At 38.1% G+C, this 15747-nt stretch overlaps 1 protein-coding gene across 17 annotated transcripts in view; it reads right to left on the minus strand.

Moving 5' to 3' along the window:
- Window positions 1-15747, minus strand: part of MBNL3 (muscleblind like splicing regulator 3) — a 111772-nt gene that overhangs the window by 12772 nt on the left and 83253 nt on the right. For all 17 annotated transcript variants that reach the window (XM_082445401.1, XM_082445402.1, XM_082445389.1 and 14 more), the window contains 2 exons: window positions 14161-14325; window positions 860-1051 (listed from right to left, as the gene is read on the minus strand). In XM_082445401.1, coding sequence (XP_082301527.1) covers window positions 860-1051; window positions 14161-14325 — 357 coding nt within the window. The remainder of the gene's footprint in view (window positions 1-859; window positions 1052-14160; window positions 14326-15747) is intronic.

Here is a 15747-nt window from a genome sequence, read left to right on the forward strand (position 1 = left end):
GCACGTGGGATCTTCCTGGACCAGGGCTTGAACCGTGTCCCCTGCATTGGCAGGCAGATTCTTAACCACTGCGCCACCAGGGAAGTCCTGCAATGTGCTTTTTACAAGCAGACTTGTGGACCATGACTAAAGGACATGCACAGATTCCAGTTCAATACTTGGCAAGGCATTTAAGGAGATGCCAATGAAGCTGACTTTTTGATTATTCTAGCAAGTAGAGACTCATCAACGAATACAGTAATCCCACTCTGCAAAGCTGGGCCTGGCTAAAAGGAGCATTCCCACCAGACTTTCTATGCCATAGCAAAGGAGATGCACAGTCTGCAGCTGGGTACACTAAGACATTGTTTGACCTACTATACAACCATGCACTTCTTAACAGGGTAAAATTGCAGTAATAAAATGTCTGACATTTCTCTGAGATTATATTCCATAAGCTTAAAATTCAGATGGGGGCTTCTCTGGTGGCACAGTGGTTGAGAGTCTGCCTGCCAGTGCAGGGGACACGGGTTCGAGCCCTGGTCTGGGAAGATCCCACATGCCGCGGAGCAACTAGGCCCGTGAGCCACAATTACTGAGCCTGCGCATCTGGAGCCCGTGCTCCGCAACAAGAGAGGCTGCGATAATGAGAGGCCCGCGCACCGCAATGAAGAGTGGCCCCACTTGCTGCAACTAGAGAAAGCCCTCGCACAGAAACGAAGACCCAACACAGCCATAAATAAATAAATAAATAAATAAAATTAAAAAAAACAAATTCAGATGTACTCATCTAAAGCATTCAGAACATTGGGCTCTAAGAATGTTTATGCATAAGGTTAATATCTACCCTATAGGGATTTATATATTTCTACACAAATACCTCCAGTTTATCTGTACGCATCGGTTTTGGACCAGGAGGTCCTGGCAGTGGGAGAGGCGGGTTTCCAGAAATCAGCACAGGCGCATTTGGTAAAAGTTCGGCAGGGACCAGGCCCATCCCAGGATGAGGTAAGTAGGGATTGAAAGCCATGGCAGGATTAGCTGCCAGGGATGGAGTCACAGGAAAAGAATTCTGTATGTTTAAAAGAGAAAAAAAGGTGTTAGAGGTCAATAGATTATTCCTATTATTACACAAGGAAGCATTCTTTCAAAAAGCTCAAGTCAGATCAAAAGTTACCGTTGTATTTTCTGCTTTATTTTTAGTCTCATACTAATTCCCATATAGGAGGAGTTCCTTTTAAAACCACAAATCTCTTTGAGTAACAAATTTATTGGTAAGCTGATACGCCAAGCCACATAATTATAACAGTCATGAGTTAAGTAAATTAAATCCCACTGATGGAGTCTGTTCCAAATGTGTTTTCTCTAGCACTTCCATTTTTACCTAAAAACCATGGCACCAACGATATCATATATGTGGGCAATCTGCCTCATCTCCTCACACAAGCATGGCCTTTGCACACAGACTTCAGGTTCTCCCCCTTCATCCCACCCTCCTCCTTCCCTTCCCCTTCCTCGCAGTACTGCTTGGCTCCAAAGCTGCTGGTCCTACCATGGTTCCCAACTGCCCTACCAAACACTTGCTTCTTGGCCCACTATCAATTAAGGAAGAAAGCAAGAAGGGAGGAAGAAAGGGTTAGATTCTGAAAAGTGAGAGCTGTAAGAACTTCTTGCTGTCTACTTAAAATGAAATTAGTACGGTCATTTTTTTTAGAGGTCTTATTTTACAAATGAATCTGACTTGCCTAGCCTTGTCTTTGTCTAAGGGATCAGATGATGTGCACAGTTTAAAAGGGGGCCCTAAAAATGCTACGAGAATCCCTATTAGGCAGGAAGAGATAAAAGGATTATAAGGTACATACACTAGAGTATAACTTGTAAAGAAAAGTCTTGGAAATGCAAAGGAATCTTACTGGCTTTCCTATTTTTTTTTATTAACAGGTTATTTTATTTGACTCAAATCTTATTGTAAACATCACAAAAAATGTAAATCTCCATAAATACTCAACCTTTATGGAGACAACAAAAAACTAATTTAGGCTAACTGAAAATAAATTCTGAACTGACAAATACATATAATGTATGGTAACACAGCATAGTTATAAACACTTCACTCTAGATGATACACAGTTTTGTTATTAATTCCCATTTAATCTAAATTGAAATTATTGAAAACTTTTAGTCAAATGTTTGCTTTTTCTTTTTTTTTTTGACATCTTTATTGGAGTATAATTGCTTTACATTGTTGTGTTAGTTTCTGCTGTATAACAAAGTGAATCAGCTATACACATACATATATCCCCATATCCCCTCCCTCTTGTGCCTCCCTCCCACCCTCCCTAATCCCACCCCTCTAGGTAGTCCTGATCTCAAAGAGTTTCATATATGTACTGCCTTTATTATCTGTAACCACATAATTTATCACTTTACTGTGCTGTTTTCCAGTTTGTTCCCTATGTGGGTGTCTTTTCTTCTCAATGTGGTCGTAATTTCTTTGATAGTTCTCTTGTCTCCCCTATAGTACCCAATATATAGTGAATGACCGATTGACTGATATAATCAATGACATAATTTAAAAATAAATGTAAACATTTTAATGAATGAATAACAAATCATGGTTAAATATAGTACATTTCTAATAGTGACTTTATAAGGTAGGTAGCGCATTGTCATGCAACTGGTGATGTCTCATGTATTACTAATAGCATTGTTCTCTCTTGCTTTCTTTTTATCTCTTTCACTAAAAAAATAATCTGTTGCACTGCCAAGCTATGCCCACACCTTCTGCTAAATCACATTAATAGGAACAGCTCTAAATGCAGGTAGAATAGAAGTCTATGGAGTATGAAGTGAGGGGCGATCTATATTCATGACGCCACTCCATAGTCGGACTTGAAACTTTCAATAGCACAGCCTTCTCCGTGAAACCCCTGTTATAAACCACATTCAGCTTGGAAGGAAGGACTTCCCCATTAGCACCCTACCTTAGATGAGTTTATCATTAGCTAACTGGCAAATTAGGAAGGGCAGAAAGAGCATGCCCCCTCCTCCCCAAACTGGCAAGACTCACCAGGGTTAAGTAGAGAAGGCATGGTGGCCAAGAGCTTTAAGAGGAAAGGGGTGACACCAGGTGGCAGGAAAGATGACGGGGCAGTCAGGAAGGTGCTTTAAGGTTTGAGGACAAAAGCCAAGGGCTGACCCAGCCTAACTAGCGCTGTGATGTAACAGGGTATAGGGACATGTCATACTTCTCATGGAATGAGATATGAAGATCCAGGAATTAGCTGATGTGATATTATTTTATATAATGAGATAAGGCAGACTTTATCAACTCGATGGTTCATGGTTATCTCAAAATTAGCAAGAATCTCGAATGGTAAAAACTCTATATTTGAACCACACAATAGTACTCTTTGTTTTACTTCTTTTTCCTCTCTGACTTTCATAATAAAATTTTTACCATCCTATTCTCCTTTTGTCTTTTGCTCTGTTGCTTTTGCTTGTCACAGAACCAAGAAGAGCCATTATTACATTTTTTAAAAACTATTGAATTAAAAGGAAAACTTGCAGGTGAGTGAATTTTCCAGATTAAAAATCATTAATCACTAATAAATAACCAATCAATTAATAATATTTAAGAATAATGTACATGTAAGCAATGCTTCCTATTTATAATAGCTCTGAACTTCTGTATTTTTTCCTTCCTTTTTGGGGGGAAATTTCCTGGTTAACTTCTGCTTTCTTTAGAATATGTTTTAATCCTCTTAGGTTTGCTATATGTTCCAATTGTATGAAAACAAGCTGAAAATTATAAGTCTATATAAATAGTGCAAGGGACTTGCTGAAAAAGTTTAGGGTTTGTAAGGTTATACTGTGCCATGTTTAGGTTTTAAAGTTAGTATTGTAGATTTTATAACCATTTTCCTCCTTGGTATAAACTTCATTCTATAACTCTGTTTATTGAGAAGAAGCAGGTGTTTTTATTCCCAACCCTCGGGCACAGGGAGGAAACTCCTGAGTTTCTTATTTATTTTCAAATGGACATTTCTGTTTCTCACCACCACCTCTGCCCCAGGGTAACTACTCCATTTGCATGAATTTGAACATTCAACTTTTTTCAGTTTAGTTAACAGCCACCTGTTGTATCAGGCAGCCTGCAAGTTCACACATTCAATTTTAATAAGCAACTTTAATCCTTCCTATACCTGTATTGCAGCCTTTGATGTCAGTTGAGCTAACATGAACCAATTAGTGGGGTAATCTTAATTTTAAAGAAAAAGGTACCTAACAGGTTGAATCTGATTTCTATTTACAGCCTGAATGGTCTGGGCACTTAAATATGTTTCAGATATTCACTCAAACCTAAATTATTTCTTAAATATTTGAAAATATGAGAAAACTTTTCCTCCTAGAACAGGGGGTATGGATTTTCATCTTTCTCTGAGACTTATAAAACCAACAAGAATGATGGCGACAACTGACTATATGAATAAAAAGATCACCTAGACAATTATTTACCCTCAATGTCTCTTGCAGTATTAGCTGCTAGGGTAGGAATTCCCGTGAGCTACCAGTTACTTGCACAGTACCTAGGAACTATCAGGGCCTTAGGAAATGCTTTCTAAAATTTGGTGAATTGCCTCTAGAACAGTGGCACCTAATCTTTTTCGAGTCCTGAACTTCTCTGAGAGTCTGATGAGAGCTGTAGACCCTGTCCACGGAAAAATTCATATGTGCGTAAACTGCACCTGATCTCAAGAAGTTCAAGGACCTCATGAAACTCACCCCTAGTGTGGGGTTATGGACTACTTACTGTTTAAGAGCTTGTGTTCTAGGGTAACGGTTGGAAAACCACAGCTCCTGAACCAAATCCAGCCTGCCCTGTTTTTGTATGGCCAGAATGGTAAGAGTGGTTTCTACATTTTTATTTTATTTTTTTAAATTTTATTTGAAGTATAGCTGATATACAATGTTGTGTTAGTTTCTGGTGTACAGCAAAGTGATTCAGTATATATGTGTGTGTGTATATATATATGTGTATATATATATATATATATACACACTACCACTTTTTCATATTCTTTTCCATTATGGTTTATCATAGGATATTATAGTTCCCTGTGCTATACAATAGGACCTCGTTGTTTATGCATTCTATACATATTAGTTTGCATCTGCTAGTCCCAAACTCCCAGTTCAACCCCCCCATCCCTCCCCCCCCAGCAACCACAAGTCTGTTCTCTATGACTGTGAGTCTGTCTCTGTTTTGTAGATAAGTTCATTTGTGTCACATTTTGGATTCCACATATAAGTGATATCATATGGTATTTGTCTTTCTCTTTCTGACTTACTTCACTCGGTATGATAATCTCTAGGTCCATCCATGTTGCTGCAAATGGCATTAATTCATTCTTTTTTATGATTGAGTAATATTCCATTGTATACATATACCACATCTTTATCCATTCATCCATTGATGGACATTTAGGTTGTTTCCATGTCTTGGCTATTGTAAATAATGCTGCTATGAACATAGGGGTGCATGTATCTTGCCAAATTATAGTTTTGTCTGGATATATGCCCAGGAGTGGGATTGATGGATCATATAGAAACTCTATTTTGTAGTTTTTTGAGGAACGTCCATACTGTTCTCCATAGCGGTTGTACCAATTTACATTCCCACCAACAGTGTAGGAGGGTTCCCTTTTTTTCCACACCCTCTCCAGCATTTGTTATTCTCTACCTTTTTAAATGGTTGAAAAAAAGTACAAGATGAGTAATATTTCATAACACATGAAAAGTATATGCAATTCGTGTTTCAGTGTCCATAAATAAATTCCACTGCACTCACTCATAGACCTATATAACAAAAAGTGTGGATATCTGTTTTCTCTCTTGTTACAGAAGTACCTACATAATATCCTCAACTTTGTTTCTTGTCCCACAAAGCCTCAAATATTTATTAGTCGTTTAGAGAAAATTTTGCTGACCCTCATTCTACAGGATTCCAAAAAATAAAGCACTCCATCAATTTCTGAAGTAAAGCACTAATTATATAAAAATCTATTGGTGTGAATTTAATACTTGTAACAAGATTCCATAAGTTGAAGAAGTTAGACTTTAGAAACAGATACTAAAGTATTCACTAAAATGTTCTTTTACGTAGTTAGTAAAATTCATGTTCTTAACTATTTGTTTATAAAACAATAACTACTCAGTGACTAAGAATGGGGAGATAGATGGACTCCTGTAAAGGTAAAATTTTAGGAGCCACAACATTTTGGCCTTAAAGGATTCTGCAGCACCTTTGAATAATAATACAACTCAGTGAAAAATGATGCCTCAAATAAATATGTCTAGTTTACATATACATCTTAGTAACACTGATTTATTACTTAAAATGAGTTATTCCTCAAGCTAGTATAAAGAAATAAAAATTAAATATTATGCTAAATCCACCTCTGTATCTCCCCACAGCCTGGATCTATTTGTAGTTACTTGAATAATATCCAAGGTCAGTTACAATTATTGTTGGATGAATGCAAGGCACTTAAGTCACTTAGGCGAATCCTGGCCTGAAGTCATCATCATAATTGAGGTCTCCTCTCTCTAAACTCATATCTAAAGGTGGACGACTAAACCTTTTCTTTTATAGGATGGTAAACATTTGGTAACAATTTGTTGACTTGATTTTAATACTAGAAAAATAGCACTCTTAACTTTAGCACTCATAAGACCTTAATTTTATTACTCATTTACAAGCATTTATATAGTACAAAAGGAAGCCCCTTTCAGCGCCCCCATGCATATTTCTATCCTTAGGTAATCCCAAAGCACAATGAAATGTATCATTTTTGTTTCCATCGGACTTTACTAGCTGTTCACAAGGAGCACAACTGAATCGTTTTTGTCTCACAGTTTTTGCTTGGTCCTCTCCACATTCTCTGAGCGTTGTTCTAGGGGGATTGAAGTGGCCAAAAGGCACACTGCAGGAGGCCCACATAACCTCCAGACTAGTTAATTGGTCCCTCAATAATTGAGAGTGAACTTTATAAACAGATGCAAGCTGATAGTGGTGTTTATGTACTAATCACACTTGTTAATGAATAAGTCACTGTGGCCCAAGAGAGAGCGAAGAAAAACAAATACATTCAAGGGTCAAAGTGAATAGTTATCCTCACCTAGACCTGGCTTTTCTGACCTTATTAATCATGGAAGTCTCCAAATAAGGGGAAGCATTGAAGGAAGACAGGTAGGGGAAGGGTCGATAGATTATTGTGCGTATAAAAGGTGTAAAGTATCGCAAGAAAGAGGGAACAAGTCATGGTTTGGATCTGCCTGTAGGTGGTGGGAGAAGCTGCAGAGCAGCTCAGGAATTATAATCCACAGCTGATTCCTAGAGGTAAGGATCTGGCAGAAGGGTAAATGACTTATTCCTCAGATGGGTGAGGGGATTTTAACTTTGCTCCTGAGATGTGAACAAGAACTGCCCTAAAAATTATTTGTTGGTGAATCACTATGTAATAACAGTGACAATTCAATTAACTTTAGTATACCACTAGGAAAGAAAAAGTATTTAAAAAATCAAGTGGTTACCCAATTTTAACAACGGGTATGAAAAAAGGAAGGGTTTGGGGGGAGGGGGAAATGGCAAGAGCTGAGAAAAGCAAAGAACCCACAGGAAGCCTGGAGACTAGAGACATCTCAGTGCAAACCCAGGATAAATGGATGCAAAGGGTTATAATTATCAGAGGTTCAACAAAGCACCACCACCACCGCCACCAAAACAACAACACAAACTGAAACAAAACCTTGCATGGCTAATATAAAAATAACTCTACGGAGGAAAAAAGAAAGCCCAAAGCTATAAAAATACGTAGGATCAGGTACAAAGCAGAAACGAAGGGGATCACAAAAACATTAATCCACCATTTCACTACTGTTAGATCATATATTCCTAGAGGGTAGAGACTGTTTCTAATTCACCTTCTAAACCATCTCTTACTCTTATAAATGCCTGGCCCAGAGTAGATGCTCAAGAAATATTTAGTGAATTGAGTCAAAAGGGATTCCTAAGCCATTGATTACTTTTAGGTTTACCAGTTAGAAAAATCCAAATCAAAAATCACAAAACAAAAGAAACACTCAGGGATCGAAAGTAGTGGCAGAGAGATTGAAAAATCCATCAGTTTTGGTCTCTACTGGGGAAAACTTTAAGCCGAAGGCCACTCCCAAACGGTCTTTTGAAATGCTAAACAGTATGAGAAGCACAGGCTACTGTATAACACATACACATGCATGTGCACATGCACATACACACACCCACACAGATGTATGCATGGCAGTTTTTAATTGGAGTGGCTAAATCATCAGTATCAAAAGGTATCCAATGAAGAGTTCTGGGGAAAAAAAACCGGTTTAGTGATACTACAGACTGAAATATGCAACTTCTTATTATAAAATGTGTGGTTCCAGGGGACAATTGCTAATGTTTCTGATATCCACAGAATGGTTTAAGAGAGGAGACTAGGCGAAGAAGGTTTTCAAATAATATTTAGTACATCTATAAAGATTATTATGGCAGATTAGGATGATTTGGGGGAAAGATTATTATCAGGTGGGGAGGGCAACCACATTTTTTCACACTAGGTCTCCTGATGGCCCTCGCAGTGACAAACCACTGAACTCTACTGATCTGAGCAAGAAGATGGTGATAAGAAAAAAAAATATCATCCTCTCTAGGTGAGATTGCCAAGCATTGGCTTTGTTTCTCGCCGCTGTTGTGATTTTTTATCCTCCGTCAGGGAAAACGATTTTCACAGATCCTCCCAACTTCCTGCCTTCACCTCACTGGTGATGAACGGCAAGCCATGCTGAGGTAGCTGCTGGAGCTTAGACTGTGACCCTGAGCAGGAAAGCTAACGGGCCCACGTGGTCTCATTAGCACCAGCCCCTCACCAACTGAGCTAACCAGATCCAGAGGAGGACACAAAATGGGCTGAGAGGAGATTACATTTTAATTTATCTCCTGGGAATATATGAGGGAGGATAAAGGGAGAGTGTTGAGATTCGTTCCTATCGAAGAAACTGCGCACCGTAAAGATATCGTGTACAAACGCCCTCTGTTTGACAGCAAAAGTGTAGCATTTTCATTTCACTTTTTAAAAAAACAGATTGCACATTGTATATTAAGCCGAGTTGGGGCAAGGCAGCAAACCTCCAGCTGGTGTGATTTATTTTGCTTTACTCTAAAAGGAGCTTTAAGCGGTGTGACAGGCACAGCCTCGGGAAAGGACCTGAATAACTACTCTACTTTGGACAAGTAATTGCAATCAGGAGTGAATCCAGGATCTGTGGGGCCCCAAGTTTAGGCCTTCAGAACAAAGGATACACAAATATCTTTGGCAAATTTTACCAACACGTTGTAAACACATTGCTACGCCTCCTCCCAGGGCCCTGGCACGTCACCACGCAAATGAGGGGCCCTGAGCCTTCACTAACCTCAAGGTAAGCCTACACCTGGGAACAATTTGTGGAACAAATACATAAAATTAGGTCTCAGTTGCTATATCTAAAAGTAAAATCTTTTCTAATTTTTTAGAAAACTTAGTAAAATCTTGATAAAGTTTTGGGCTTGTAGCATGGTTATCACTCCAAACACTCCTGTGATATGATCTGCTCAACCTCAGTCAATGTGGAATTTCACATGATAATGACAGTCATAATTATATTAAGGGCATATTAATCTTATAATTACATAATGCCCGTCGTCCACTGACTTGAACATTTTGCAAAAATCACTTTACAAAACACTGAATGTCACCACATCGAGATGAAAGACGTAAAGGTCGTCATTCATCGTTTCATGAGTAGGTAAACTGAGAAACTCACTGAAGAATCTTCATTAAAATTCACTGTAATTTCTGTACTGACCATGAGACTGCTAATCTGGAAAATGGACAGAATTTCCTTTTCCACTAAATCTACAAAATGTCTTGCTCACCTTTTTAATGATAATTTTTTAATAGAAGAGCCCTGACAACAGGGAGGTAGCATATATACTTCAGTCAAACTAGTTTATGTGAGCTAGAAAAACTATAACTCTGGATGAATATGCAAAATGTAGAATGTATCTTGGTGAGGGAAGGATATTATCCTTTCATCTTTAACTACAAAATCATTTAACATTTTCAAAAATTAAAAAGTAAATAAATATTTTGCAATTTTACTTCTATTCACTTAAATCTTTCCTGGTCCAAAGTTGCATAGAGTAACATAATATCTTAGAGGTACTATTTAATTAAAGAAGAAAAACATTCAAAACACGGGAGCCTAAAAATACTGAAATTATTCACTAATTAGTATATCTCCCTTCCTCTTATCTACTGCAACTTCCTATTTTTCCCCATTTGGTCCTAAAGTGTTACATCACCTTCATTCCTTACTATATTAATGTCAGACAGACATATAAGCTTGTTTCTGAGAAATATATTTGGTAAATAGAATTGTAAAAATGATGCAAAAAGGTGGGGAGGGTCCAGGCAGACATCAGATGATTCTATCTGTGATAAAAAAAAGACTGAAGTCCCGTGTTTATAGCCTCTGTGGTTTGGAACACCATGACTTGGCCACAGGAATGCAAGTCATGAAAAGCATACAGCAGACCAGAGGACCTGGCACACCGTGACGGCTGATCCAGTAATCTCTGTATGAATCATCAGGTGAAGACACCCGACTGGGTCAAGTTTACCTGCGTGTAAAGAACTGCTTCCATGTGAATCACCACATTCAAACAGAAAAGCAAAAGGAATTTACTAGATATAGACAGGTCTAGATTACACAAAATGTCTGAGCCAAAAATATTTTTAATAGCCTTATAACATCATATCCACCTTTTACGTGCATATATTACATCCAGCAGTGAGAATCCTTCCTTGGAAATTTCTTTCTGTAATGAAGATTCCAAGTTGTGAAAAGACCTGAAATTTTGAAACATTAGCTTTGCTTGAGAGTTGGAATCCAATGTGTCTGCTTGCCCTAAAATTCTTCTCCAGTGCTCGTGTTTGCCTCTTAATTATGCCAAGGGGAGTTCTTAATCGTACAATTTTTTTGCTGTGAACATCAGCAACTATCTCTCTTAAACTGCACTGAAAAATACTAGGGAGTCACACCCTTTGCCTCACTTGCTAAACTTCCTCAATAAAGCTACCAAGAGCTTTCTGAGGTGGAATTTTATACGTGCAAATGTCAATTCAGACCTGTTAGATACAGTGAACAAACTTGCCTGCTACAGCAAGCATTCCACCCAAATTGACTAGGTGTGGCTTTTATTCATTGTTCAGTCACATTGAACAGAATCTGTTCTCTAGCTACATTTGGGTTGACATTCCCTTTATCTGGGGGCTTATAATAAGCGAACCATACTCAATTTTCCAAAAGCAGATGTGCTCTTCTGGTATCCTAGGAACAGATCAAAGTGTGCTTTGTGGGCAGACCTGAGGTTCAAGGCAGTGATACCAAATGGGTCTTGATATGCAGCCAGACAAACAGCAGGACTGGAAATGTAAACAAAAGCTTGAATATTTTAGAGAAAAGAATCAGATGATCAGGGCGGGAGGTGGGTGCGGTTAGAAGGGATAGAGAGTTGTTTGGGGAGAGTAGGTACCAAGGAAATGAAGTAAAATTATACGTTACTTCCATAGTAAAATCAAGATCCATAATAAAGAACAGTTCTTTCAAGTCAGACTGGTAAATGTCACTTAAAATTGCTCACACTAGCTCAATTACAACACGCCCACAAGGCAGCTCTCTAGACCACAAAAGAAGATCATATCAAACATCTCGAGGTCAGCTTTTTGTACACATAGTAACTACAGAAATCAATCTTTTATCAGTTTATCACATCACAATAGCTATTGTTAAATAATCTACAAGGTAGAAAAGCAATTTCCAATTGTTCCCTGGGGTCTTCTAAGCAATGTCTTGGGTCTTGTGATATGCTATAAAATAAATTGTACTCCTGTGAGTCATATCAGTCATATTCTGCAGCCTGAAATTACCCTCACTGAAGAAAAAAGGGAAATGTATTCTATTATAGAAAGCATGGAGGATCAAATTAGAAAGCACAAGAGGCTGAAAAACTCAATGGCTCTCTCATTGGACTCTAAAAAGCCACTCCCTAATCAATAATGCATGAAGGGTTGAGACTTGGCATGGAGATACTTGACTGGAGGCTGAAGGGAAGATGAATAGTCTGCCTTCTGTCTTTACCCCTATTTTACCCCAGGCCCTTGCTCTCTGATTCCCTGAAATAGGGTAGTTGACTGATGTCCCTTGACCTATGAAAAAATATATGCTCCAGCTGTATACGAAATGCTGGGCTCAGGTGTGTGATAAAATCTGGCTCCTATTCTTTGCTCAGTCTGAAATTGGGACATCCCACAAGAGGCCAAGAGTAGTAATGGTGGGTAAAAGGCTCCCTTGCTTTATTCCCCATCTACTCACATTTTCTGGACTCACCAAGCATATTCATTTCTCTGTGGCTTTGTTCATACTATTCTCAGTATCTAGAACACTTTCTCTTCCTTATCCCTTCAGGAGTAAGGACAAACTGAAATACTTCAGTGTTTGAAAGCTAAGGACAGAGTTTGAAGGAGTTCAACCATGTAAAGTATTACTAAAGATCAAAGAGGAACTCCAGGGAGCCCACTGGTGACCTTCTGGGAACGAATTTATCAATGTAATTAATCAGCACTGAACTCCAAGGCAAATGTTTTTGGCAAATGAATAGCGTAAAACATGAAATCTATTTATTTTACTTAAAATTTTCTAGACATTCTGGAAAGAGTATCATGGTACAAAATTTTAGTGACTTGTCAATGCCCCAAGCACCTGTTTTTTGCATTATCTATAAAGATGTACCAATTAAGGGGTGCCCTATCTATACAGATGTCCTTGAATTCTGAGAAACAACTTTCTAATGAGATACACTTTGCTGAGAGCAGATTGACCTATTCCCACATTTTTGTTGCATCTAAATACTATATACATCTTTCAGTTTTCAGTGTGTTCATTATATAGTCACCAATGAAGTGGGTTACAAAAAAGAAAACATAAGCCTTTCAAATTAGTATCCGGATAATGGTTAAAAGGAAGTAGGCCAACTGGAATTAGAATGAGACACCATGGAACTAAATTTGAGACCTGGAAGAACTCAGTAGACAGAGACAGTTTTCAATTCCCCCTTAAAACTCTAAGACCAAACTACAACTTTTTATTTTAAGGTATCAGGACAAGATGAATTCTCCGTAGGACAAAATTACTTTTTAGGTGATCCATTTAAACTCACTGATCCACACAAATACTAGACATTGGTCTAGAATTACGCCAAAATATTATTAATTTCAGCAAAGGGAAACTGTGGTTAGATTAAGTTAAAACCCCCATCAACTACCTGGCCAGTATTCCTCAAGACTGTCAAGGTCATGGGAAACAGGGAAAGACTGAGAAATGGTCACAGACCAGAGGAGAGAGGGGAGACAGGATTCAAATAAATGCACTGTGGTATCCTGGATTGGACACTGGAACAGAAAGGGTACACTAATGGAAAATCTGGTGAAGTCTGAATAAAGTCTGGAGTTTAGTTAATAGTAATGTGTAAATGTCAGTTCCTTAGTTTTGACAAATATACCAGGATATATAAGATATTAACAGTGGGAGAAACCAGGTGAGGGGTAATATGGGAACTCTCTGTACTACCTTTGCAACTTTTCTTTAAATCTAAAATTATTTTAAAATAAAAAGTCTATTAAAAAGTAACAACAAAACTACCATCAAAGAGCAAGGAAATTTGTTTGAATTAATATCCTAAAATTAAAAGGGTTATATGTAATAATAATCAAACCTCTTCCTCCTCTTAAAATGTCCCTGCTCCTTTATTAATATTCTTCTATAAACTACATTCATGGTTCCTGCAACCCAGGTTTTAAATCCAACGCACCTGACTGCTCCCTTCACGTGCACAGCAGCTTTGTAGTGTCAATTAACCTATCAGCTTGCATCCTCAATCCTTTGGTGACTAACTTCCCAAAGGCCTTGCAAGGTTATTCCAATGTAGACATATAGCCTTAAAAAATAAAAGACATACATATGCAATTTTGAAAAAGCAGCACTGTGACTTACATGTGATGGCATTTGGGCATTTTGGAGCATAAGCTGCATCTGCTGGGCGAACATGGCTGCAGCAGTCTTTTGTTGAATCAGATTGTTCCGTCCATTAATTTCCAGCTGCGTTTTTAAATGCGGAGGAGGGTGAAGGTACTTGCAGTTCTCTCTAGCACACCGACCCTGAAAATGAAGGATTAGATGAATTTACATTAATATTTCTAAAAATCTGGTGTGGCTAAGAAAATAAGAAAAGTTTATTAATCTCTTAGCATATGTGATGTACTGTCATAAGTGCTTTACTTGAATGAATGCATTCAGTCTTCATACAAGGCCCCTAAGACTGATTGATACTCTCATAATCTTCATCTTCCAGGTGAGGAAACTGAGACTGAGAGAAGCTTGCACAGCTAACATGTGACAAAACCAGAGCTAAAACCCAGTTAGTCTGATTCCAGAACTTATTCTTTTAGCCACTTTACTCTACTTTGATACGCATCAACTTATGTTTAAAATATAAAACATTAGGAATAGTGTATCATCATAACATGACAGATTTATATAAAAATTCCCCAACATGAGACATCATGCATGTTAAATATGATTTAGGGTGTGGATCTACATATACAATCAGGAAAACTGAGGGAAAATGTTACATATATACACATAAATGTACCTTAAAACTTTTAGATCCATTATTCTGGACAATTTTGGCTCTAAAGTTCTTTTTCCTGAATCCATACAATGTGAGAAACATCCTGAAATCCACTGATATTTTGTTAATCAAAGAATAAATCTCTACCTTGGGGCTATGCTGTTCTGTAGATTCCAGAGGCACTGGCCCTGGATCACTTGGATAATTGAGACCAAAGCGTACTTGGGAGTGTCCGGTATTCGAATGTTTTATGGATGGTTTAAGCACTTCCAGAAAGGATCATATGTCAGTCCTGTGGAACCAAACATGCGTTTGGTATTACCTAAATGCTGATATGGTTGATAATTATGGTGTTTACTATGTGGTAGCAAAGGATGTCACTGAACAGGTATTTATCACATTCTCAAATGTGACCTGTTGTGTTTGTTTAACTCTTGAGCACTGGGCAAAGCAGCTAATGATTCTCTCATTTGGATTACTAGGTCCGCCATAATCCTTTTAAGATAAGCACAACTGCAAGCCATTCTTTTTCCCACAGTTGCTAAGATTCTTTATAGCGCGTGAGCTTACTGGAGGGAGGGGTGGGAAAAAAAGGCAACTTTTTTTTGAACCCAAGAGCGCAAGTTGCTAGGCCACCCGAATTCCCAGGAGAAAGTCAGTTAGTTCATCAAGTGTTTTCAACACATGCTACGAATTTTCCCTATTTATGATGCCTTAACGGATTATATAATCACTTCTCCATATTTAGTTATCTTGTTATCAAAGCATTCCTATAATTTCACTGAGAATCAAGGTGTGTCCTTCAAAATTTTAGAGAGTTACTTATAAAGCAAAGCCAGATGCACTGCAACTGCTCTTTTAAATATCACATCAGTGGGATGAGGTGGCTCTTTTATTTTACCTCCCCTGGCAGGAAGCTGAGTATAACTTAAAACATAGCTTGAGAAATC

The sequence above is a fragment of the Balaenoptera physalus genome (assembly GCF_965194825.1).
Source record: "Balaenoptera physalus genome assembly, chromosome: X".
In the NCBI taxonomy this organism is placed as follows: Eukaryota; Metazoa; Chordata; class Mammalia; order Artiodactyla; family Balaenopteridae; genus Balaenoptera; species Balaenoptera physalus.